General features: G+C 41.7%; 2 protein-coding genes across 5 annotated transcripts in view; one reads left to right on the forward strand and one right to left on the reverse strand.

Annotated features, from left to right (window-relative positions):
• Positions 1 to 525: 525 nt before the first annotated feature.
• Positions 526 to 11955, reverse strand: FUCA2 (fucosidase, alpha-L- 2, plasma). Of its 2 annotated transcripts, none has more exons than XM_017825893.1 (7): positions 11566 to 11955; positions 7843 to 8030; positions 5824 to 6163; positions 5011 to 5221; positions 3474 to 3664; positions 2158 to 2266; positions 526 to 783 (listed from the first exon to the last, which is right to left on the reverse strand). In XM_017825893.1, the coding sequence occupies exons 2-7, from the start codon at positions 7985 to 7987 to the stop codon at positions 643 to 645; spliced, it is 1137 nt and encodes a 378-aa protein (XP_017681382.1). In that variant the 5' UTR covers positions 7988 to 8030; positions 11566 to 11955; the 3' UTR covers positions 526 to 642. The 2 variants fall into 2 exon arrangements, with proteins under 2 accessions (XP_017681382.1, XP_017681381.1); XM_017825892.1 differs by lacking the exon at positions 11566 to 11955 and adding an exon at positions 10960 to 11168.
• A 2478-nt stretch (positions 11956 to 14433) lies between these two features.
• PHACTR2 (phosphatase and actin regulator 2) overlaps positions 14434 to 27051 on the forward strand; it is a 135926-nt gene continuing 123308 nt past the window's right edge. For all 3 annotated transcript variants that reach the window (XM_017825887.1, XM_017825890.1, XM_017825891.1), the window contains exon 1: positions 14434 to 14578. In XM_017825887.1, coding sequence (XP_017681376.1) covers positions 14434 to 14578 — 145 coding nt within the window. The remainder of the gene's footprint in view (positions 14579 to 27051) is intronic.

A 27051-nucleotide genomic window follows, 5' to 3' on the forward strand; every position in this document is an offset into this window, starting at 1 on the left:
ATGGATAGAATTACTCAAGAGGAGGAACATGTGAAATGAATGACTTCCATGATGAGAAATGATGATGTACATATGCATTACCTCCATGCATTTGTGAGGAATTCCTAACCATTACAGGCCTGTTCTTCCCGATGTTACCCTACTCAGTTGAAACTGCTAGCTACCAGTTGTTGTACACACCCAGAAAAAGTTTATTCTTTTCTCCAAAACTCAGCTTTTACTGTGCAGTTTTGTGGAAGTTGGAGTTCTCGTATTAAAGAGGGTGTACAACTGACTTACGTGCACCTGAACACTGGCTTGAGCTTTGTTTTTTGAGCTTTGCCTGTTTCTCCCTACACCGCCCACTTGCCCCCCTCCCCATTCTTCACATAACTGGGCCAGAAACTGACTAAAACGAGTAGAGATGTCAAGGTAGCTGCTCAGTTTTTCACACAAGTTCAGAGAAGCAAAAATGTATGCAGAGGATCAACTATCTCATAGTAGACTTCATGTGAAGCTTGTTCCATTCCTGTATAACAGCCTACCTTTCATAAAAAAAGTGAATTTATTGGGGTTTTTACAGGCAAGTAAGTTCAAAACCAGTGATGAGAAACAGCAAAACATCAGCATTCCCTGCTAGCCAGGGCTCCAGCAGAGTATGGCTCATTTTATGGCAGTCAGTTGTAAAGTCCAGCCCCACTGGCATGGCAATTGCTTAGGAGTTAATTGAGGTAGAGCTATAATCAGTCCCTTTTCTCCCAGTGCAACCCATTTCAGCGGTTCCTTGTAGCCAGCCAGCTTTACCTAAGATAGAAACATAGACTATAATTAGAACAATGCCTTTTCAAAGTGCATATAATTGCGATATTGACAAAATAAATATTGATCTATAGCTACCTTTCTAACCAATTATCCTTAAATGCCACTTACCAACCAAATGAGTGATAATTATTAAAGGTAATGGAAAAATACTTGCAATGTAGAAATGGAAGTACAAGTAATAAAGCTAGTCATGTTGGGTCTTGAGAAGTACTTAGGGCTGTAGAAGGTAAACAAGCACCTTTCAGAAGTATCAGGGATGGGATTTAGGTCTAAGCAGGGCTCTAGGTGCTACAGTACAGAGCTTTGTATCACCTATTTCTGAAATGCCTGCTTCCCATGGTGGAACTTGTAGTCTTGAATGAGTATCACTGTTTCTTACAGAGTGCAGCCAGGTACCTCAAAGAAGCTGACCTGAATAACCCCCTCCCACTAAAAACACACAAATAGGTTTATGGTGACACTACTTCTTAGGCAGCTGGTGGCATGCTGGAGCAGCTGAAGACCAGTCTCTGCCACTGAGGAACAGTACTCTCTTGTGCACATGGAGTTTAGCTGCATCTCTAAAAGTCAAGATGCATCTCCATTACTTTTGAAATTACTCTTTCTTCCTTATCACAGAGCTATCTTGGCACCTATTAGACTATTTTCATATGGAACTAGACCAGAAGCAGCTCTAATGCATTTCAGCAGCTAATGGACGTGAAGTGCATGAGACCAGAACAGAGCTAAGCCAAAGTGGATCTCCCTCTTAAATGCATAGAGTTGATACCAACTTCTGCTTCCATTGGGCCACACTTCTTTCTAGAGTAGGTGTGGCATCAGTGTCCTCAATTTCTGACCTCCACTTGGTGTAAGATGAACATCTAGGGTCACACTGACTTATTTTTAGCCTCCCTGGCCAACAAAAACCTCTATGTGCATTCCCTCTGTGCAAGGCTTTAACTTGAAACAACTGCACCATTACAGCAACTCCAATATCACCAAAGTCACCAAAGTGAGGACAGCTACTTATAAAGCAAAGTCATGCCAAGTTAGAGTCTACACAGGAAACAGGAGAAGCAGTACAGTTTTTTCCCTGCTACTTGCCCTCTTCATGATTCTTAGTTTGCAAGCTAAAACATATCCCAGCAACATCTCAGTCTAACTTGGTTAGTTGGAGAAGAAACATCCCACTGGAAGCACTACAACAAGGAGGTCTGAGAACTAAAACAAATATTTTGCTGGATCTCTTCCAATGTACTCTGTCCTAAGAGCTATGCATTCCTAAAGATGCCAGAAACTTAAATAAACATGATGGAACATGACAAATCCTAGAGGGAAGGGCACATGTATGTGTGTGTGTGTGCTGCCTTTTACCTGTGTTTCTCCAAGCTTAGCCTGTGGCTCACCAAGCTCCAGAATCCCAGAGACTGGCCAGTTAAGGAAGACAGCACTGACTCTCCCTTCTTTAGGGCTGAAAGTGTACCTGGTTGGAAATGGGGAACAGAAATGCATGTCAGTTTTTCCGTGTAAATTTTCTGAAGTGCTACATAAGAGTGTTTCAAGATTAGAAAAACAGATTTGAAAAGTCAGCATTAGTTACATTTTCACACACATAACCATCTTTTCAGATGATTTATACCCTTTAATAAAGTACTGCTCCTTGAAAATGTGTTCCAACAAACTAGAGGTAATGAAAACTATTAACTGAATTCAGAGGTAAACATCTGTAGTTACTTTAGTACACATGTAACTCTCTGCTGCTCAACCATATAGGAAGGAGATACTTGCAGAAGGGGAATCCTTAACAGAGAATTGTAGGTTATATTCAGAAAAACGTGCTAATTCACATCTATACACCAACATACAGACTAAAAAAAATTAACAAGTATGTGCAACAATAGAGCTTCCACCTTGTATAGCTAGTTTTTGAAAATATTATTTTCAGCATATACTATCTGCACTATTGCCATTGGAAATCTTGTGGCATACCCCCGAAACATACCCCCCTCCTTCCTTCATTTAGTTACAACTTTTTATTGCTCTTGAAAGTCATTTTACTAAACAGTCAGCAGTTCAGCACCTCCCGGCTAGAGCCAGATGGCCAAATTTTACTGGGAACGGGAGTAAAAAGGCCCACTGAGACAGAGAAGAGGGACAAGACCAAAACCCTGATGGATCATTAAGGCGTTACAGCAGCTACAAGTCACAAAGGCTGAGGAGTCCAGAGACTGGCTGTATTTAGGGACCAAACAATTGCTGTTATTTTCCCATGCATTTTTACCTTAAAAAAATGCAGAATATGCTAGACTTGTTTCTAGTTTCTTCCTCTCCCTTTTTTCTCTTTAAACATCAAGTGACATCAAGTATTCCTTTCTACAGACAGAGACTTCATAGCAATTTTATATTTACAGATTTGTATATTCTTTGTTTCTGTTGCCAACTACACTAAGAAGCACAAGATCACTAAGGAAATGTTTGCAGTCTTCCCTTCAGCCTCAGCATCATTCCCAAACTAGTCTCTACCTACAGCTTTATACATACTTCTGTGTGCAGTTACTTAAACTGACAAAGGGATTAATTTCTTCACCACATACAAACTAAGACGGTGACTTCTGTAGCATCGAGTCATTAAGAATTTCAAAGTTTCACATACATTGGTGCTGCTTTACATTTTGATTCAGTAACCTTACCACACTTCTGGTGTGACCGAGTCGTTCTGTGCTCTCCATGGTTTTGTTCCATAGATGGCCTCTCCATTGACCTCCAGCCAAGCACCCATCTGCCTCAGGCGCTCCTCGAATATAACAGCGATGCGACCATCGTGAGTGGGCCCGATATTCATCAAGAGATTTCCCCCACAGGACACTGTTTCTACAAGTTGCTGAAATGTTTTTCAACACACAGACCATATGATTACGACTAATGAAATCACACATCTGAAGTACTTTCTAAAGTCTGCCGTGCTGCTTCAGAACTATGAACCAAATGAGTTATGTTACTGCTGCACGTTGAGACTTACGGGGGTCATCCCAACAGTCAAAATAAAATTTAAGCTCCAGTAAAACAAAGCTCTGATGACAAGCTTTACATCAGAAAAAAGCCCAAAATATGTTCTTGCACTAATATATCTCACTGAATCTACATTAGAATCAGATCCTACACATTTTTAACATTTCGACTGCTGCAAGAATGTCATGAGGGTTTTACTGATAGAACAGACAGATGATTTCTTTGCACCAAAGTAGAGTAAGGCTAACAATTGCCACTTCATCTTTACTGAAGCTTAGAGAAGCAACTTCTTCTGTTCTTCCTCTGTTTGATGCTCTCCCTATTTTACAGACACATCTGTAAAACACCAGGAAGCCTTCTACAGAGTCTCTAAAATTTGTGTTCACATCCACACTGCCCTCCAGAGATCATGGACTGAGATGCACAAGTCAGAGAAACACAGCTGGAGACAAGCTGCTGAATGAATTCAAACCTTTTGCTTCTGAAAAGAGGTTACTTCAGTTTGTAATTGTCTTTTGCAAGGACAGTACTAGAAACAGATTTAGATTAAGCAACAATAACAATCTCCCCCTCTCTAGCTGAATTTTGCAATTAAATGCATTTTTCTGAAAGGCTGATCATCTTTCTTTCATTCAGTTTTCCTAAGCTTCACATCTTTTTTAATACCTTAGACTAGCAAAGGGAATCAATATTCTACTATGACCAGCTGTCTGCATCTGCTAATGTTTACCTCTATGTCTGTACAGAAAGTTACTTGCTACAAGGTAAAATGCCTATGGAGTCATAAACTATCTGTAAAGGGGAAAAGATGTAGCTTTCAATCAGGATTTCCTAACCAGGAGCTGTGAAACTGCAACTGTTTGCTTCTCATTAACTTAAAGGTGCAGTTACCAGAAAAACTTAGTGGAAAAGGTAATTATGAGACTGTCCACATCAATCCTCGGCCAGTTACTCATAGGGGAAATGGCTTCTAAGAAACTCACTGAATTTCTACTAGAAAAACCTTTCCCTTAGTAATTTCTATAAAATTAGTAAGAATTACAAAGACATTCCATCCTGTCAGTGTTAGGCTGCAAATGGTTTATTATTTCAACGATTCATTATTCAATTAATACTTTTTAGATAGAGACAAGTACACGATAGAAATGTCACACTGCTTAATATAAAAACTAGGAGAGAGAATCGGAAGTTGCAGGCAACTCCTCTGCCCCACTGTACCTTCACCAAGTCCTCGATGGTGAGGTAGTCACTGAGCTGCGCATCCCTGCGGTACCCCCAGGACCTCCTGTCGATGGTCATACAGTTCTCCCACTTGTGAGGCAGGAGGTGACCAGGGTTGTACCGGTCACTGCAGGTGTAGTAGCCGCCGTGGGTGCAGATGCTGCCAACTCCCCAGCGGTCATTGGTTACAACTGTGTCTCGGACTGGGCTGGAAACAGAGAAATTTTATTATTTGTGTTCTGTAAAACACAGTCACAGCCAGTGTAAACCCTTCCCACACAACCCCCTCCCAGACACTAACATTTTGGATGACTTCTGTACTACTCATTTACAGGTTAAGTGCAATGTCAGGAATTCTATTCTCATCCTTTCCTAGTAAAAGGTCCAGATCGGCATTTCTTAAGAAATATGCTCCAGACTTTTGTAGGAGCTCTGCCAGAAAACAACCTGCATTTCACATCCACTGCCAGATGTTCAGTCTACAACGAAAACAAGGTACCCATATTCTCAAACTGTCCTTCTATTCTGCTTCTGTGCAGCAGAAAATATTTAGGAAAGGCTGTGATTAGGCAGAGTAGCCAATACCACCTTAATTGATTAATTTGCAAATGTGTTTCAAAAATATGTAACAGTCTTTTTCTAAAGCAAGCTTTGATAATTCTAGGGAAGATCTGAATTCTGTATTTCAGGAAAATGAATATTTTGTTAAGTCCTCTAAAGTAGAGGTAACAGGTTCCATAAAATAAAGTGAAACAAACTAGACAGAGAGCAGAATTTTAGATAGGGTGCTAAGGCAGTATCATTATGTACCTGTCATTATACAGCCAAGCCAAGAAACCAGTGCTGTTCCAGTAAGTATCAGGAGCATTTCCATTCCCATCAGACCAAATTATTTCTGGCTGGTACTTGGTCACAATTTCATAGAGTTCTGGTAATGATTTACTGGTTGGAAACTTTCTTGTCTTAAAGACATTAGTGGCATCCTCAAGGAAGAGAGGATTAAACCATTCAAACAGGGAATGGTATAACCCGAAATGCAAGTCAGTCCTGTTTCTAACAGATGCTGCTAGTTCAGCAACAAGATCCCGCTTCGGTCCCACATCAACAGCATTCCAGTTCCAAGAATATTTGGACCCCCACAAAGTAAAGCCTGAAAAGAGAAAAATTGAAGGATAAGAAAGAGGAGAAGAAGAAGAGGGGAAGTTATAGTTCCTCTTTCTGGAAAGTGGTTTGGAAGTGTGTTGCAAAAAATAATACAAATTATATTTGTAATAATATTGTTATTGTGGTATAAACTGTGCATAAACAGATTATAATAGTCATAACATCAGAATACCATGCCAGATATGTTTATGTATTTTTCTATACATACACATATCCTAAGCAGTTCTGTACTGCTTAGGATAATTACTCCCTCTCTTTAGTTATTCACTTCATTCATATGTCCCAATTAAATTAACTAGATGATCTTTAAGGCCCCTTCCAACACAAACTATTCTGTAATTCTATGAAATTAACCAAAAATACAGCAGCTTTTGAGGTATATACTTTTGAAGAAAGTATCAATGTGAACTGTAAATACACAACTACTGGAAGATAAAACTCTTTCTCAGCTGCAGCAAGCACAAGCTATCATTTGCATTCAAAGACTCTTCTCTCTTCTGTTTCCCTCTTATGCAAATGTTCATTTTTCATTTGTCTTGGTATTCATAGCAGCTCAATCAACTACTCAGTACATGTATATAAGCAGAGTGCAAAAACTCCTGAAACAGATTTTAAAATATCAACATTAAATATCAGGAGTCAGGAGGGATTTGACATTTCAGACATCCAGCAATCCTAGCACAAGCACTTAAAATACTACTGCACTGCAGACTCAGACCACTGCCAGACAAGCTACACTCTCACCTTCAAACTGCTTTAGACTCACTGCCTAATAAATCTTGTGACATTTTTGTGAACTAAATATACACAACTGTATCGACTAGACAAACAAGCTAAAAATTCATGCCCAAGGCTACAGGACAGACTAAATGAATCACTATTCTTTTGAAGACTCCTGGCAATTTCACCACAGGCATCATCAAAATCAAAATTTATGTGTATCAGGGCTGAGATAAAAATTTACAAGTCATAAGTTGCCAGTCTTGAACCCACATCTCCCCAAAGACCAAAAACATTCATTAGCTGTACTTGTCATATTGCATCCTATTATACTTTATTTGATACCAGATTTCCTTCCAGCCACTTTCTTTTTCTTTATTTTTCTCTGCAAAGCATCTTACAACTACAGTGCTAAAAATCAATTGTCCGTGTAAAGTTACAGACCCAGTTCAAGGTTTTGGCTTCTATGAGCTACATCAGGAAAAGCTATACCTTGTGAACCTTCCTAACTCTGAAGTTGACTCCCAGAACATACCCCTAAATTCCTTACAGAAACCTACAGAGCTCGTTAAGTGCCTGCATACAGCAGCTCTCCATATGTTAAAGAGTGCAGAATTCACTTTTATGGTTCTTTCAGCAATAAATTGCACTATGGCTACTGCAGGAAGCTCAGCTGCCACCACCACTTCAGGCTGTCTTACCTACAGCAAGAAAACAGTGGCACAATTTATTGTTCCTCCTATGCAAGCTCCATGACCTCAGCTTCCGTGTAAGAGTCCGGAAAATGACTGCACGTTTCTTGGGTAGTTTTTTTCCTCTTTGGTTGCAGTAGGACAGGTAAGCCTGCCTGACTTTATCTATCTTAGCAAGCAGGAAAGTCACCTGCTTTTTAATTCTGTTGACAGAAATGCAACAATTACTAACATTCACAAAGCTTCCACTTACCTTCATGATGTTTTGAAGTTAAGACAACATATTTAGCACCTGAAGCCTTCAGAATATCTGCCCACTGGTTAGGATCAAAGAATTCTGCTGTAAACAGTGGCCCAAAATCTTCATAACGGAAGCCAGGTGGGTAATTGGCCTCCATAAATTTCACATAGGGCTCTCTCTTTTCCTTCTGCCAGTACCACCTACAAAATACAGAACAAAACATGTCTGCTAATGTATTTTTAGACCAAGAAAAGAGAGTTGAAATCATCAGCTCCTATTTGAGTTAACACTGAGAGGCAGAGGCATTGGAAGTACATGACACTAGCAACAGGACAAAATTGCTCCAGAACAGTATTAATTACCAAAGATTTGCTTTTCTCTATCCTATTTGTTCATGCTCTACATCTTCGAAGCACTCCACTTTGAAAAGGTCCCAGGATTTCATTTGAAGCAATGAAAAAAGTGGTTACACTTTGAGAATGGAAAAATGACAGTCTTGCTCAGTACCCAAATCCCAAAACCATACTAGAGAGCATGCACAGACAGACTGTGTAAGCAGCCCATGTGGCATGAGAAATGCCCTTTTTCTGAAAAAATATGACTCATCCTCCTCAGGTCTCACACCTCAGCCATCAGGCACCTCTGCTCTGCCACCCACATTGCAATTCCTCCCACCTACAAACATGTGGACCAGCAGCTTTACCTTTCTGACAGTCCCAAGTCCTCTAAACCAAATGCAGTTGATTGACCAGATGCTCACAGTCCCAGGGCAGGAGAGAGCTGTGACCAGTGTGCTACAGCCACTGCACAAGTGAGGCTCTGAACCAAAGGCACCCTACTAGAAGCCATGTCCTGCAACAAAAACCTGACACACACTTAAAAATGCACCTCTGTCACAGTCTCTAACATGCAGGCACACGTCTACCTACCAGGGCACTTGGATTTAGCAACTAGAAGGAAAAATAAGCTGATGATCTCTTTTTGCCTTCCATCTGGCAAAACCAGGGACAGTTTCTATCCTGTGCTTCCCCAAGACAGTGACTGGTATTGTCTCTATTCCAACAGGGCTAGTCCACAGCAGGGCTTGGAGCTCTGCTCTGTGTTCAAGGTTGGTCTCTTGCTCTCATCATGAGCAGAAACCATAAATCACCAATAGAGCAATATTTATTTTCAACTTGCTCCCTTCTCTACTGAGCAATGAAAGAGGAGCTTCAGAACACAACAGCTTCAGAACCACACAACAGTCCTTACTGCATAAACAGCCTTACTGCCTTCTAACAACATACCATGTGACTGCTAATACATACAGAGAAAAGGGTCTGGAACCATTCACCTTTCTGTGAATGAAGCCAAGCAGCAAAGATCCTGTTCTAGCAAGAACATACATGAAAACAGATAGTAAGTGAAGGAATAAAACAGGCCAGAATCTATGAAGTAGATTGAAGTAGTTTGAAGTATGTTTCTCTCTCCTATCATGAGCTGGACTCTGACCTCAGTTCTTTAAGACACAGTAACTGTCTAGATATTGTTGTAACCTTCTCAGACTTCATCATAAACTGACACAACCTCTGACAGCCAACAGGGAAAAAAAACTCAGAAGAAAGAGGCCAAGACAGCTTTTCTCACTGAAAGAATGGAGGGGTAAAGGGAGGGGAAGAGGGGAAGGAATACGAGGAAAAGGGAAAATAACAAAACAAAACCAAATGAACACCCCCCAAAAAAAAACCCAACCAACCTCTGATTTCAAAGTATGTAATTGCATAAATAAACAGTAACATCCTTGCTTCTCTTCCTTTGTCACGTGGTTTGGTAACATGAGCACTTCGATGCTGACATGATTAGATTCTAGAAACATCCTTACCAAGGCCATGCAGCTGCTAACAAAGGACCTCAGTCGTCTGACTGCACATGCTGCTAGAAGGCCTGAAGCAGCTCTACACCCACACGTGCCTAAGGATCGGAGACTCCGGGAATATAAAAAGCAACTTCATCAACTACATTAGAAAGTTTTGAGGTCTTTCTAGAACAACAACGAAGACCAAATGCTTGATCCTGAATCTGTGCACCACTATCAGATCACTGCACTCAGACTGAGGCTTGAACCCAAAGCTAGCTTTATCACCCCCCCCAAAAGTAATTTATTAGCAAATGGAGTCTACCTTAAAAAACTGCTGAAATCCTTGAATATAACTCTGAACAAACCAAATATTGTCAGAAAACAGTTGTTTGTTTAGATCTGTATTGGTTTGTTTTGTAAATATTGCATTTAAGGTTCACCACAGCTCTGCCACAGAGCTGCTATCTTCATATTTTAAATGATAATGTGACTCACTTGAAGTCACACAGGAAGTACTCGGTAGAGCATGGAAAGATGAGAGCAGAAATATGCTTACAGCCAAAGGACCTGAATCAGTGAACACTCACAAAACAAAGGTTTTACTGAGCCTCTGAACTAAAATTACTTAAAGGATCAGAGCCTTGGACTCTTTTAAGTGGAAAGCAGTCCTGAATAATAGTAATAATAAAGGAGAAGAAAACCATCAACAGCACAAAACGTGCACAAGAAAACGGCAGGCTCCTTGCTAAGTAAGGGCAGCAATGGGCTCCTGCGCTCCCTGCAGTGCTCCAGCAGCTGTACCAGGCTGTTCCAGGGGATGGGAGATCCTCAACGCCTGTTCCCACAGGGTAGAACCCCTTCATCCATCCCTTCAAGGTGGTCCTGGAGACATCTCCTGCCACTTAACCAACCACCTCTTTCACCAACAGCAAATCACATCTCTCAGCTCTGTGAGATCTCTCCTTAATTTAGTTTCGTCAGTCAAGGTATTCAAGTTTCAGGTCTGAGCAGGCAGATGGTCAGACACACCAGAAACACATCAAACTGTGCTTCCTTCGAAAAGGCGCCATGGAGTCCTTGGCCTTGGCCGGACACAAACCTCTTCCCACACACCTGAGCTCCAGGGTCAGCCTGCAGAGGGGCTCTAACCCAAACCTCCGCTGTGCCGGGGTGGACACACCCATCCCCGCCTGCCCTAGGAGCTGCTTTCCAAGCAAACCCCTCGGACCGCTGGTACGACCCGTCCGCGGCAGCTGTTCCGGTGCGACCGGACACCGCTCGCCGCAGCTCACCAGAACCACTCGCTGCCGAAGCTGGGCACCGAGAACACGCCCCAGTGGATGAAGACGCCGAACTTCGCCTCGTCAAACCAGGCGGGCAGCGGCCGGGCGTCCAGCGAGCCCCAGGTGGGCTCGTAGCGGGGCCGCGCCGGCAGGAGCGCGGGCAGCCCCAGCAGCAGCAGCGGCGGCAGCAGCGCGGCGGGGCCGGGCACCCGCGACATGGCGGAGGCGCGGCCGCGGGAAAAAGGCGGCTCCGCAGGGCGGGGGTCGCGGCGCTGCTCGGCCGGGCCGGGCCAGGCCGGTGGAAGGGGGACACGGGCGGGGCTAGGGTGGGCTGTCCCCGCCCCGGCGTCCGCCCCGCCGGGCCCGTGGCCCGCCGGCCGGAGTGCAGCCGGTCCGCACGGCCCCGGGTGCCGGGCCGTGGTTGCGCCCCGCCCGGCGCTCAGCCGGCACCGCCGCCCCTGTGCGCCTCCCTCTCCCTGCCTGCCGCCCGGGGTCTTGTCCCCATCGGTGCCGCTCTGTCTGCCTGCTCGATCACAGATTGCCCTCTGGATTTTAACGGTTTTAAGCAAATGAAGTAACTGGCTTCTGCCTCGGGCGACATCCCGCCGTACTTCCCTCGGGCCCCCGCGGCTCCTCCCCTGGGAGCACCGGCCTCCCCGCAGCGCTCGCTCGAAAGCTCCTGCCGGGGCCTGCTGGATCTACAGCCGGATCCAGGGCTGAGCCTTGGATCTGCAGCCAGAGTCTGCTCCAAAGGCGGCCTCGGCAGCTTGCTGGTTTTGCCCTTCCCGCCTGCTTCCGTCCACAGGCTCAGCTTCCCTGCCCTTCCCAGGAAGGACAGCGTGTAGCGTTCATCGCTCTGCAGCTCCTTCCAGCCGACTTGTACATGGTGGCTTCCAGGGTAGAGAGGTGCCCCAAAGCCTCTCAAGGAGATATTTCTTTGATCATTAGAATTGCCTGTGCTGAAGTGGTCTCGATTCAGTAGATGAAACTTGGCGTTTGTGATGTGGATAACGGGTGGCAGGCACGTACGTTAAAATTTCCAGCAAATTTGTTGCCAGGGCTGGTGCTCGTCCAGTCCTTCCTCATGCCCGAATTCTGTATTTTTGCTTCAGCCCCTAGACATCATGGGACAGCCTTTGTAAAATAATTCGGTTTAATCAGCAAATACAAATGGAAATGTCTTTGGCAATGTCATCAGAATAGTTGAAAACGAATGACGAGGCAACTGAATTAATCTCTCTCCAGCTGAGAAGAATGTATACTTTACTGCTGTTCTATGGAAACAGAGCTTCAGTTTCCAGAGCTATTAACCACAGTTGTTATATCTAATTCAAAAAATGTTTAAAGGGCTGTGAAAATAGGATGTGTATGATTTTGTAATATTTTCATTTATATACCTTGATGAATATATTAAGTTACAGGCAAGTAAAAACCATTGTAACTTCCGTGGTATTATTCTTTCTGACTGACTGTTCACATTTCTCTGATTTACAAAAGCACTTTGATATTACAATAGGAACCTCTTCATATCTCTTTTACATTCAACGTTGACCGACTTTATGTCTTCTTTTACCTTCACCCTTTTAGATGTCACTTTGCTCCTCAAAAGGAATCTTTAGATGCCTTGACCACTTGCTATGGTATCTTTTCTAGTTTATCTTTCTGTTTCTTCATGTTCTCCTTTTTGATCACACCAAGGGATTGCAGACACTGAGCACCTCCTTAATGTGGGAATTTTCAAGCATACATTCTGAATAGCACAACAAAGTTACAGGTGCTCTGTGGCTCAAAATGTTTGGAAGGAAAAATTATTTAAAAAAAGCTCAGGTGTCTGACCCAAAGCTCACTGACCTGCCATCAACTTCGATGAGGTTTGGAGCAGGAACTGTGTATTTCAATAGTGAAGTTAATCACATCTTTTAAACTTAAAAAAAAAATAAATGTGGAAAACAGTAAATAGCAGCCATGAGTACACTTCTAATTAAGGCTTAAACAGGTTCAGAAAATGTCATTAGCCCACACATGCCTAGCCACTGAAATCTCCAGTGAGGGAAAGTCCTCAGTGTACAATCACATCTGTAATGATGCAAGCTGCACAGGGTAAATAATAAAAATAGCACATTGTAAGATTTCGTGAATAACACAAGACTGGTGTCAGCAGCTGCAAAAAGCTCTCTAAGGCTGGGTACAGTGTGCCTGCCTGTGTGACGCTGGAGCCTCTGGGCTCCCATGGGAGCGTCTGTAAGCAGGGAGCTCACTGCTGTGCCCTTCCAGGAGAAGACCCTGCCTCTCCCTCTCATAGCACAGTCCTGCTGGGAAAGTTCTGTGGCTGAGGAAGGAGCAGGCTGGTCTGTCAGCAGAGGGAAGGAGAGGGAATAAGGAAGGCAATTCTCTGGGAGATGCTGAGCAGAAGAGACCTTTTGACCTGACTAATGGCTGACATACGAGACTCCTGTACTGGATCGATTGCTTGGACAAAGGGAAGGGTGCCTGCATCGTGTGACTGCTGGGAAGACTGCAAAACCACTGTGCCTGGGGAGCTGTGTGGGACTCATCATTGAGAGGAAGGCACTTGCTTGCCCGGGTGGAAGCAGAAACCAGAAACTGAATTTCACATGGATACGTTTCAGACTTGATAGATTTTGATTCAGACACAGGGAGTGGCAGTTGGTAGTTGTGGTAGTTTAATACAGCCTGAATGCAACTTTTATGTTAGATAGCTGGATGATGCAGCACTGGATGCGTTAAAAATATGGGGTGCAGTCCTGTCTGTCTTTGCCATTGTGGCTTCAGGACAGCAAGGATTTTATTCAAGGTAGAATATAATATGATTTACCTGTAAAAAGCAGTATAAACATTAAATATCCTTTTAAAGATGCATCTTGTTGTAAAAGTGTTTCTGTAAAATACCAGAAAATGAAAGCACAGAACTTGATTTTGCTTCTGCTTAAGTCTGTGTGACTGATTTGAAAGGCAGGAGAGTACCTTCCTCCATGAGTTAGTGGAGTAAAGCCTCTTGCGTGCAACCCAATCTTTAAGAAAGACAAGGGGGAGATATTTGACTCATCGCTCTCTTTGCTCTTTTGCAGGGGTGCGATGCCTTGTGCAACCTCCTGGTTTTGCGGGGGGGAGGGGGGAGGGCACCCTATTACACAAAACAGAACTGGCAATGTGGTTTGCTTGGCTCTTTTTAACTGACTCTCTTTTTCTTTTTTTTTTCCCCCGAGAGTTGGAAATGACGGGAGCGAGGAGCACGAAGACACCCCGGGGAATGGGGGCATCCGCACACCTACCCCTCCACTTCGCTTTGCTCCTGTGCAAACAAATTTTATGTTCCCAGAGACCCAAAAGGTCGACGGCGCCCCTGCGGGGCGGTCAGAGGAGGGAGGCGGCTCTTCCTCTACAAACTTTCCCTGTCCCCTCCCTCGCCGCCTCTCTCTCTCCTCTTCTCTCCTCCCTGCAACTCTCGGCTCCCGGTCGGCGATGGCTGAGAGGCCGGGGAGCAACGGGGCAGCACTGCTGCCCGTCTGGTCCTTGCCCGGTCCCCGCGGCCGCTCCCAAAGCGACATCTCCTCCTCCTCCTCCTCCCGGAGAACCTGTCTGCTGCGGTCCATCGTAGGCGGCTCAGGTAAGGGGGAGGGAGGGAGGGAGAGACCTCCGAGCCGAGCTGAACTAAAGAATTTGGGAAAAAACATCCTCCTCCACACCCTGCCCAGCTCTCCCAGACCCAGGACACGGTGGCCAAAGTGTGCGTCTCTGGTTTACGTGCTTAATCTACTCCTTAAGATGATGTTCGGAAAGTTCCTGGCTTATCATACCCGTGTTCTCACACCTAAATGAATCCTGGTAACGCCATGGGTACCCACCTGTTTGACAAAGCATCTTTGACTGCAAGGGCAGAAAAGTTCCAGGAAAGCTTCTGGGTGTATTGCCAGGACATCAAAACTTCTCGTCCCGCTGCTTCACACATTACACTTCAACTGCATGTTAGAATTTTACCCCATGCACTTTTATCTGTTTCTTGATTTTCAGTAGTAGCTGAGGCAAAAAAAAAAAAGTGTAAGTCAGTATTCCACCGTCTTCCTTTGGGAGGTAACCACTGCAAGTGCCCACGGGATGATATGGGGGTGGAAGCTGGACCTTTGGGACAGAGTAGGCTTCCTGCAGGATTCAGAGTAGCTTTGCTGTGTTAAATGAGAGGAATTGAGGGCCCTAGTTTACAGTGCAGATATTTGAAAGTGGCCAAAGTCCCTGGGCTGTTCTTTACTCTGTTTCCTGAGGTAAGGCATTAAGGAAAATGAAATTCTGGTCTCCATAGGGCTGAGTACATTTTGAAAATGTGTGCTTGCCTGGTTGCAAATCAACCCTGTATTGACTAGAACGAGGATGTAGGCATATACATCCCTGGTGATGTAGGTACTTTGGATGCACTCTCACACTACTGCACAGAACTACACCACCATCAGGGAAGCTCCAGAATGCACTGAGAGACTTCTGCTGCTGCAGCACAAATAAGGCACTGCAGTGCATGTTTGAGTCTAAAATGGACCACAATGTCCTCTTATGTTTGCTCCTCAGGGACTCTTAAGATAAAGCAGACCATGTGCTTGGGGAGGCTCAAGTATACAGGCTATGCCTGCCTGTTGAGGAGAGTGGGAGTGAAAACTTGCTTAGTCACATAGGAGCAAGTAGATTCGACTTTGTGGGGCCAGAGGCTGCAAGCAAAAACAACTCTGTGTACCAGTTTCTGTATAATTTTTTGCTCTGCCTTTTTCTGTGTCTACTTAAAAGTTAGTCCAGTGAAGGACATTTGGGACAGGGAGGAGGGAGGAGATTCCAGTGATTTGTCCAAATCAGAAAGGGCTACTTTTTGGTGTAAGGTGTATTTCAGCACTGCCTGGAATAATGTTGCGTGAACAACGCCCTATGACTTGATATGTACACCCTTGGATCCAGAGGGATTGACACAGAAGGATTGTCACAGAGGTTGACAGGATTGAGACCATATCAATGTTATACTATGTTTTTTGTTGGCTTAACTACAAAGACTGCTAACAATGAGCTGGGTTCATTATGAGAAACTGGCAAATCCAATGGAAGTAAAATGATGGTGTTTTCAAAGATGTGTTGTTATTTGTAGTTTCTTACACACAACATTTAGGCCTCCCTGTTGCCCTTCTTGGTTTTTGAGGATTTGTCACTTCCTGCCAGTAAGTGACAAATGCTGCTTTCTCTGGCTTTTATTTTTTTAACGTATTTTCTTTCATTCTGTATTTTCTCCATTGCTGCTTCCTGTATCTTTTTCCAGCTGCTCACTGGATGCAGCAAAAACACATTCTGCCACACAAGTGTTGATTCCCTCTTTAAAAAGGAAAGTATGCATTAAAGATGCAAAGCTGTTTAATTTTTAATGTGTTGGTTAGAGAATTGGTTTTATACTGAGGTGCCATTAAAATAACCTGCTTTTTCATTCCCCTACTAACCTAGAGAACAACTGTAACGGGGATGGAAATGTGAAGCATTTAGAGAAACAAAAAGAGGCAGTATTTTTTTTCTTCTACTTTTTTCTCTAACCATACCATTTGATTAAAGCAGATCACTCATTTACATCAGATGTTACCTGTGCTCCAGCTGCTGCATTTATAGAACAATTTGCATTTTAAATAACCTGCAAAATGTTTGCTTGCCACCTGTTCCTGGGCTGAATCACTTGCAACTGTTGAAGTCACAAGTTGCAGTTTCTGTTGCATATTTGTCTTCATTTTCTAGATCCTGACACCAGTTCTGCTGAGAAGACGTTGTTTCCTCTCACACCATCAGTGATAGGTTGCTACCCCATAGGTGGTTCACACTGTCATTTATTTTACCACCTCCTAATTCACCATTCTCAATGCAGGATCTGTGAAGAGGCAATATTTTTAGAGACTCTTCTAGCTAACAGAAATATAATAGATTTTTTAAAGCAACTTTGGCAGCAGCTCATAAAATTCATCTGTTTGTTATTCTAGGTCAGTACTATATGTATCTTGATAGTGCAGTGAGGCTGGTCAGGTGGTCCCCACGTTTATGCTGTCTGTGCTTTCTTACCACCAGTTCTTCTTCTACTATTCTTACACATTGACAGAAGCAACTTCCTGGTATCACTTTACAGCATCTCATTTCATTAGCTGCCATCAAGTATGTGAGGACAATATATTTTCAGGATTTTCTTCTTAAATCTGGCCTTTTCTTTTAGTGTTAGTAGTAGAAGATTACTTAATTTCTCTCTCTGGGCTCTCACCTTAGCCGTTATTTTGTGAGAGCTTTACCTTCCAACTCTTTTTTTATTTCTCATAACCTCTAGGAAGAATATGGTGAACCTCATCATGAGTAAAAGTGGCATGACCTGGAATTTTGATTTAGACTCTGAAAAAGTGCAATGTCAGCAAAGTTCAGAGGCAACATACCTCTAGTTTGTTGTGGTGGGCATAGCCTGTGCATCACTTCGACGTCGTGGTACGCCCCACCTGACAACTGGCTGGTTTGCTAGAGCATCTAAAGGAGACTGGTGAAGAAAAACTTACTCTCCTAAATTTCAGAGCAACACCAGAGGCACTTGAAGAAAGCTGCTTGAATTACATACCTTTAAGCAGCCTTCCATGTTTAGTGACTAGATTTAAACCCACTTTAAAGGTGGATCAAGTTAGTCAATTTTCTTGATTTGCCCAGCATAGATGGGGACTGAACTGCAATTGAAACAAAGACCTTGCTCAGATGCTTTCCCAGAGCTCTTCCAAACTCTAGATTGTGTGGTTATGGGGCTGAAGGTAGCTCTCAGCATGAGTGGTGAGTTCTGGGGTGCAGGGTGGAGGAGGTGTGCTGTTTCATATCAGCCACCTCTGTGCTCTGGTTATGAAGCGGAGACAGCGGTTCTCTTTGTGACAGCCCTCAGGCACCAACCTCAGCTGCTGCGGTGCCCATTCTTTATCTTCATGTCCGCCTAGACAGTTTTGAGTTTGCTCTCTTTTTAGTGTTGTGGGTTTTGCTATACAGCCTTGCATTTTGTTCCGAAGGCAGTGAGGTCTGTGTTGAGGTACATCTTGGTGAAAAGGGAACTTTACTGCTTCAGACCAGAAGTCAAAAAACCACCCATCTCTACTCTGGGATTGACATTGTCATATTGTTGCAGTTCCTCCTGAGGTCTTGCTCTTTAGCAAGAAGGAGAAGTTTCAGATAATTTGTTCCATTAGTAAGAAATGCACCTTTCAGATAGAGAGGTGAGCTCCTCTCGTATGTTTCCATTCCTTTCACTGGTTTTTTTGAGCCTTTCTAATGTCAGACAAAAAAAACCTACCTGAGAATTCAGACAGCAATTCATCAATACCTCAGGCTATGCCCCAGATGTTGGGTTGCAGAAGAGAGTGAGAACCAGAGTGCAAATGACAGTCCTGCCTCAAAACTTGTACATGCCAGGATTATTTTGGGAATTTTTGCGGGTTAATTTATTCAAAATGATAATGAGTAACAGCTACGAAGCCATCTGCTGCTGACTCCAGAATAGAGTGAGCAAAAAGATGGCTTAAAATCCCTCAATTAAGTGAAGAACTGGGGAAGCTTTCATGTAGTGATCAGGGCGTCAAACTGGCTGATATTAGATGAGAAAAAAATTGAGGATTTTTGGACTTATTTTAGCTTTTCATTGTTAGAGAGCTCCACGTTGCAAACTTAAAAAATGTCAGATACTCTTCTTAATGGACAAACTTTCTGGTTGATGCAAAGGAATCATTTTTGACAGCGGAGGGTATTTGACAATCTAGAAATGGTGAAATCCAAAATACTCTTAATCTAGACGTTGGCCTGATTATCTGGGGGCATGGAATCTAGGGAAAAAAGTAAATTTTGCATGAGTAGGTAGGTAGCTGTTAACCTTTGCCTGTATTTCCCACTGTACTTGTACTCATATTTCCCCAAATGGCTACAGATTCCAGTTTCCTTATTCATCAAGTCCTACCAAGGTCTATGGGAGTTGAATTCAGCATTTGTGAAGAAGACATCAGATGTGCGTTGTGAGGGCGGTGAGAAAGATAGTGTTTCTCAGTTCTAAGATGGAATTGATGAGGGAGAAGATTGATGCTGTGAGAGAATACCATTACTGAAGCAGCTGATTTTGGAACATTGTGTGAAAATATGGGAGTTATAGGAAAATGTCATTCTCCATTGTATCAAGCAAGACTTGTTTACAACGTAAATTGAAGTACAGAATTTTGAAAGAAGACTAAGGCAGATAATCTGAGGTAGAAAACTATAGTAGAAATTAAAACAATAATTTTGAGTGATTTAGAAACTAGACTCAACACGACTGTATCATTTCCAAGAGACTCTGCATCCTGTCTCTAAGTCCGCTTTATTATTTTTCATCAATTTGCAAATTTGAAGTATCAAGAAGAGGCAGCAAACATAACCATATGAAATTTGACATATGCTTATAGAATTAAAGCATTTATTTTTTATAATAATCTGCTTAGACCATCGTCCCATAATGTTAAATTCCATCCTGGTCAACCTTATATGTAACTTCAGACTGATGTTGAGGAAAAATCCAGGAATCTTAGAACATTTTGTACTGCATACATTGACAAAGTTCAAGTCTGCTTGAAAACCAGGTTAATTTATAAGATAGATGTGCATGCAGGGAAGAAGCGTGTGTCAGAATATAGTCAGCCATTTCTAATATGAGTTTATACCATAATGCATGCTAAATAAGAACCTGCCTGTTTTATGTTGGACTAAAAGATATTACTCCACACCAACTCTTGCAGAATAACTGGAGTAGGTTCTTGTTATTAGCCTAGCCTGATTAAGTGTGAAAGGGGAAACCCTGGGCACGCTATGGTTTACAAATACAAACCATGTATTCTATATGTCATTTACACATGACCCAGTTTCTGAGACAAAAACTTTACAGTCATATATTCAGACTTGGGCTCAGGCTTGAAAAAAATAAATTTCTAAATGTGATGATAATCTTTATGGTTGGCTAAGTAGAAATTGAGCTGCAAACATTTCCAGCATAGGCTTTAATGTGTGTTTTGCAGCAGCTAATCAGTAGCTGAATGGGGGGATCTGTTCAGTGTTTTGCTGCTGTGTGTGTTTTAGTTTCTCAAGGCCCTTTGGCATTTAGCACTTCCTGCTGCTGTGTGGCTTCTAGTAAGTAACCATTTAATATCAGACCACATGTCAGGTATGAAGGCTGAAGAACTGATCTTAAGAGTAGCTGAAGAAAAATTTTGCTCCTTCTCTTATTGAATGTAAGCAACTCGTTAAAAAAAAAGCATTTGTTTTGGTTTTAAAACCTAAACATATCATTAGTCAAATCCATAATTTGCATAAATAATTTATCTTTCTTCCCTACCCCATTCCTCATGTCCTTCTCTTTTTGCCATTATTTCCTGAAAAAGCAGACACAATTTAAGGTCAAAAGACTGGGGACAGTTGGCAGGTTTTTTAAAGGTTGATGAAGAATTTAAATTTTTATTTGTTATTGATTTTGAAGTCAGAATCTTTTCAGTGCCAGAAATCCTGTAGGATTTCAGTTTTCAATAAACCCAGTATTAGTCTTTTTTCTGAATTTTTAGTAGTTCTTATAGAATATGCTTTATCATAAGGCAAACCTATCTTCAGTTATAAACTTTTCCTTTCTTTTCCCCTAGCATTTTACCTGGCACGTTGCAGGTAAAATTAGTTTTTCTCAGGTACAATCAATTGGCACAAAAGGAAAGATATATAGAAGAAAATAGAAAATCTTGACTTCAGTGTTCCAAGTTCAACCACTTCTCACTCTGTTTTTGAGATTGTCATTTTTAAATCCCACCACAAGGGTTACTCTTGCTCTTCATTCATGTGGAAAGCACTGTGATCTTTCTGAAATACAAGCAGAGGTTTTAGGCAGTTAACAATTCCCTTGGTGGTGAGCTGAGAAAACTTGTTGCCCATCATGCAGTTTTGATGCAGAATTGGACTTTTAAGATGTTGTGTATAAATTCTGTAAGTGCCTTTGATGTTGTTACATTTTTTGAACTTGAAAGGCTGAAGCAGTGAAATATTAGTAAATTTTATCAGTATCAAGTAGTATAAAGAGCTCAGAGGTGTTTGCACTGCTTTAATACAGCCTGAAGCTTTAAAGCCACTGCGCTTTGCAGGTTGGCTGTGCTATCAGGTGGAGGGAGAGCTTTGTAGAGAAGAGGAGCTAAAGAGCAACTTAAACCACTGCACGCTTAGGTGGCAAGACATTTTTCTACCCACTCTCATCCCTCTCATGTTATTTATATATATCTGGCACATTCTGCATTGCCCTTCCCCTTTCTCATGTTGTTGTTAAAACCACTTGGGTGTATTCGGAGAAATACAGGGCCAAACAGTATGGGGCTGGGAAGGAAATGTGGAAGAGTAAGCATTCTACCAGAGATGGGCAACGTGGCGACACTTCACGTGCTAAAATACTGTGTGTAAATGGCTTCTTTTTAAAATAATGATCATGTTTTTACCAAATGTCTTAAGTTCTTTTTAGGAAATGTAGCATTTATTAGTTATTTTTAATTAAATATGTATTTTAAAGCTTGATCTAATTTTTTAAATTTTTATGTGATTTGCAGTATCCAGAAGAAAAACTAGTTTAGAGAGAGCAGCTTCCTATTAAAAGGAGCTGCTTTTTGATTCCTTTCAACTTCAGACATGATTTCAGTCTCACACACAAATTGTGTTGGCTACTGCTTGGGGAATTTGCCCAGTTGCACAATACCACACACTATTTCCATTAGCTGGATGCATCAGTTGGTAGCTCAGTTTTGGCATCTTTACCCAAGTTGTTCCTATTCAAGCTATATTGGAAATAAGAGGCACTCATCTATCGCATTCTTCCTGTCACCTCCTTCGCAGGTCACCTGTCACCTCCTGACACCTTCTTCTCTACTAGCTTCTTTTCTGTATTCTCCATAAATGACATAGTAAATGTCATTTATATTGTGTTGATAGCCTAGACATTTGGTGATTCTCTGTGTAGGTCTGGTTGGGTATATGTCAGGTTTCATCCTGCCCATTCGAGTCTGATGCACTGAGATGTGAAGGGACTAGAAACCTACAATTAATAACATTAAGTTTATAAACTAATAATGCAATTATCTACAATTAATAACATCAAGTAAATAAACATTAAGTTTATTTTCTGATTGTCACAGGGAGATAAATGTCAGAATTTGTACAGTTTGAGCAGAGATTCATTCAATTTTACAAATTCATTGCAAAAGGCTAAAGTATCTCCTAAAAATTTTAAAAGAAAGAGTTGCTAAATATTAGGAATGAAGGAGAAATGCTTCAGAGCCTTGCTAAGATAAAGGCTAAGATAAAGCTTGACGCAGTGGCAAGGATCAGGAAACAGATGAACTCTGGCACAATCCTTACTTTATTTAAAGTTATCAAGTTATCTTCAGTTTCTTAGAATACAAATTTTTCCTCATAAAAGTTTTGTGAAAATAATTTTTTTTGTAGAAACAGTCCGGATTTCAGGCACACTTTTGCATTTTCAGGAGAAATATCTGACAAAATCTAAAAATGGTAAATTGTCACTTCAAAAAATTAATCTGATGTTTTTATAATTTTTCATCATACAGAAATCTGGTATAGGAGGTTTTTTCGTCTAGGTTAGGGAGCAGGAACAGAAATAAAGGCAGCAAAGAAGTGTCAGAATTTCCTTGCCACAGAAATGTTATTATCCTAAGGGATCCTGTCCACCTATACAAGGTAAGTGTAACCACTGCCACTTTTCTTTCTTATGGCTAAATCAAAGGTTAAAATGCCTTCTTGAAAGAATAAGGGTGTTCAGTATAGAATAGAACCTGAGCACAAAGAGCACATTGAGCAAAGTTCTAACTTCAGAGCGTGTGTATTTTCTTTTCCTGTTTCTGGGGGGAGAATCACAGCTTTTAAGTTATATCTGTGATTAACATACACAGTGCTGAAGAAAATTATAGGCACCAAGTAGAATTAGTATTGAGGTATTGTTTTGTGTCATCTACAAGCACAGTAAAGAGGGGGTTGTGGTGCATTTGCAGTTGAATGTGTCCTAATTGCAGGCCTTCTTTGTGTTCAAACACAAGCAGCTATATTTAAACTTTATGAGTGAAAAGATAATTAGCAGTCATCTGCTTGCCACTTTTTAATTTAATTTCTCTGTTGCCCTGTGTCAGGGCTACCAGTAAATGTTAGTGGTTTAAACCACCAATGAAACTGTGACCTTTTTATCTGCAAAAAAGATGAGTGCTAACAAAGCGTAGCACAAAAAAGACGGCATCTGCAAGACATATTTCTGAATGTTATTCTGATTTAAAGCAGTTTGGGCTATCTCAGAATGGTTGGATTTGAAATAAGCTATTTCACTTACACAGGCAGAGCCAGTGTAATTCATCAGGGACCAGTGGACATCCCAAGCCATGATATGAACTGTGCTAGGCCCAAGGATGAAGCATGGCAACGCTGCCTTTATTAATTAGGCTTATAGCCACGTCTGCCTGTGTTTCTCTGAGTAGACTGTTGACTCTGTGTCCTTAGAAGTGAGCCAAGAAGGGAGAGTTACACCTCCCCAGGGGCATGGCATCTTTCTTCCAGCCGTTTGGCGTTTAAAGAAAATTAATGGTATCTTCCTGGTATGCCTTCCTGCAAACAAAACTGAATGGCATATTTCACAACAATTTATTTTAGTGAATAGCAAATGCAAAAAAAATAGGCTGCAACCCAGCTATTTAAGTATTTGGAGGCACATCTGCTATGAATTTTGCCTTATTCTTTGGAAGTTGAGATAAACAATGGCTTTTGATCTCCAAATAGCAAAAATCATTTTAGGGGAAAGATTTCCAAAGAATCAATGCAGTAATTTTCAGAGCTTTCTCATATTTAGAAAGTCATCTTGGGATTTGTCTAATGGGATCTTCCTATGGTAAATGGTGAGTATATATGTAATTTTGTAGACAATTGTGGCTCACAAGCCAAGAGCTGCTCTGTGGTACAGATGTTTATCACTGCACACGTGGTAAATGAGTGCATTGTACATGCTTGTGCATTTAGTGGTCTATCTGAAATAGCCTCTGAAAGCTACAACCTTGCACTGCAGGACCTGCCAGAGTGGGAGGGAAACAGCAGAGCAAATGACTTTCTTTCAGCTACAGGGGTGAAAGACTTCAGGGAGAGCTTCAGATGTGCTGCCTGCCCCTTTTTTGGCTCTGTGTCAAATAGCTCTCCTGATGATCAGCAGACCGTGCAAGAAAGTTCCTCCCCTTGCAATTTCCATGGGGAAAAATAAAGCCTTTCACTCAGTGCCTGCTGTGGAGGCAGTGCCAGGAAGCTTCACAGGTTTGTCTATCCTTGGGTGAGGAAAGGTGGCATGCTGTCTCAAATAGCAAGGTAATTGCCCATCAGCAACTTAGGCATTACTCTGAAATCACTTTTAATTCAAGCTGGGTTACGTAAAATGAAAACAAAAGCACTTCTTTTTTATAATGTCTAAAATAACTCAGTTGCCAGTCTTTTAAAAAGAGAAAGAAAACATTACCGACAAAATGAGTGCTAGCAAGATATCTGTAACCAATCTGCTGAATTCAGGCAGAGAAAGACCCATGAGACTTTGCCTTGGTGTCAGCAGTTTAAAGATTTTCTATGCTTCTATGCTTCTTTTCTTATGTCTTCTATGAAGTTTGTAATAATATTGTCTGTTTTGGATGGCTTTGCACTTCGATAGAGATATTGTAATTTATTAAAATTAGAAATTATGTATTTCAGACAACACAGAAGTTGTTATCACGTAAATTCCTGGTGAGTGGAAGTAACTCAGTGGAGCAGACAGCTTTTCCAACTTTCTTGCATTATTATGTAAACTCTGTGGGGAAAAAGATATTTGTTCCATTCATTCTAGGCCAAGACTGGAAAAGTGCTGCAAGCATGTGTAAAAGAGGTTTCTTGGGAGTGGGATTTATTGGGCTGGGGAATAATCTGCCAGGAGGAATAGTGAAAGCTTCTCTGCTTTAAGTGCTGGAAGCACTTAAAACCAGATATGGAAGTGCACTAAAAATTGTGTCAAAAGAAACTCTTTTTTGCAGCAATGAGCAGGGTCTTTTGCAGATGTGGGTTTTTTTGTTTTGGTTTGGTTTTTTTTTTTTTGTTTTAATTGCTCTGTGTTTAGGTAAGTCAAGAATGACAGGAGGGGGACAGAGGACTGAGCATGCAAGCCATCCACGTGCACCAGACTCACTGGGCTAAGGAGATGAAGATGCATTTTGCTTTTTGACTGGTTGGAAGAGCCACATCTATGACCTTCTATCTGTGGCAGGGTGTCCTCTTTATGTCCTTCAAAAGTAGAGGGAAGCAAAAGAGATGGGAAGGAATTCTCCTAAGCAGCAAATAAATAACTGACAATAGGATAAGCGAAATGAAAGGGCAAACCCAAATTCTCCCTTAGTATCTTGAAGATGAGTTCTGTTACATGCACTTTTATCCTGTGCTTAAGATAAGTATATATTTAGATGACTTTAGGTGAATATTTAGAATATTTAGATGAATTCTAATCAGCTGGGTTTTGACAGTGAGAAGTGCATTGAATAAGCAAGTTTTGTCTGCCTTCTAAGACAATCACCCTTTTAAAAGAATTATATCAAGGAGATTTTAATTCAGGCACTAATTAGTGAAGTGAATTCTAATAATTATTGGAACTCCATATTTCTGCTTCAGTGAATTTGTTTCAGTTATAGATACCCCACAGAGAAAATAAATCCCAGAAAACTAAACTTCATGCATATCATGTCTGAAGTAAATGAGAATTGTTCCAAATTGTTTTCATACAAACATTGATTAGCATAATAATGGAAGAGAGGGAAAAAAATCCAGAAAGACCTCTAAAAATGCCAGTATGCATCTCTCTCAAATTTAGGATTAGATGCCTCAAATTATGCACATTTGTAAGAAGAGCCCGAGTTTTAAAAATACACTCAAATGATTTCTGATTCTCATCCTTTTACTGTCAATGAAAACTATCAAAATATGTGCGCTTTTCAGTAGCCCTAATCTCCATCTGTTAATGTGAGCTTAATCTTTCAGAAATAGAGTTATAAGAGTGACTTTTCTGCAGCAGTTTGGGATCACTGTGAAAGTGATTCAGCCAGTGTAATCATTATCCCAAGGAAAAATCAGAAGCCAAGTTCAGTGGCATCTGATAGATGCCACATGTCTGTGGGATTCACCTGATGTTGAAGACTCCTATAGTAAAGGCTGGTGTTTTTCAAGGAACCAAAATTCCTTCTTTGCAATAATATTCTAAAGCAATACTTTCTCTCTGTGATGCTCTGAGGGATGTAATGTCCCAAAGTGGATTGCTCTGAGCCCTGGAATTTCTGTAAGTGCTGAACATTGGCTGAATTGTGTGGATAGTGGGCATTGAAATAAATACTGCCATAAAACTGCAGGGCAGTTTTTAGAAAGGGTGCATATTTTTTCTCTGTAAAATTGCAGTATGAGTTCTTCTGTTGAGAATTCATGGAACACAGGGAATAAGATGTACATGTCAAGTACGCCATGTACATAGGCACTGAAGGGCTCTTGGGTACAATGATGTGGGTATATATGAAAAATAACTACCCACCTTCAATTCAGTCCAGTTCATTTAAATGACATTTTTCTAAACCACTGAAATATAAGCATCTAGCTATCAGACTGGTGGAGCCTTGCTTTCTCTCCTAAAAAATACAGGTACACAGCCACAGGGAAGGAAGGAACCAGTTGGTAGCTATTGAGTATCTTCAAGAGAAATGCTGAAGGTTGAAGGCTGGTCATATGGCTCCTTGCTCTGAACAGAGAAACAGACTTCAGTCACTGCACTTTGAGGTTGCCATGGATGGAGAAAGAGCTGGGCACCCCATTTATTTCCCCTTCCTGTCTGTGCTGTCATTTTTCCTCCCAATTCAATGATTTGGGATAATACAGATGTTATGATCTCTCAGGAAATGCACTGGCTTTAAGAAAAGGGAGGAGACCTAGCACTTCCAGTAGGCCAAGCATTTTTCGATGGAACAGGCCACTCAGGCT

Source organism: Lepidothrix coronata, unplaced genomic scaffold (assembly GCF_001604755.1).
Source record: "Lepidothrix coronata isolate B3197 unplaced genomic scaffold, Lepidothrix_coronata-1.0 Scaffold123, whole genome shotgun sequence".
NCBI classification, from domain to species: Eukaryota; Metazoa; Chordata; class Aves; order Passeriformes; family Pipridae; genus Lepidothrix; species Lepidothrix coronata.

What these genes read in the sequence shown, in the direction of transcription:
- FUCA2 (XM_017825892.1), bottom strand. Translation starts at nt 11,168, where the DNA reads ATGTCGCGGGTGCCCGGCCCCGCCGCGCTGCTGCCGCCGCTGCTGCTG. An exon ending in AACTTCAAAACATCATGAAG is followed by an intron (nt 6,164 to 7,842) that starts GTAAGTGGAAGC and finishes TTCTCTTTTCAG; the next exon opens with GCTTTACTTTGTGGGGGTCC. An exon ending in CCATCGAGGACTTGGTGAAG is followed by an intron (nt 3,665 to 5,010) that starts GTACAGTGGGGC and finishes AAAACATTTCAG; the next exon opens with CAACTTGTAGAAACAGTGTC.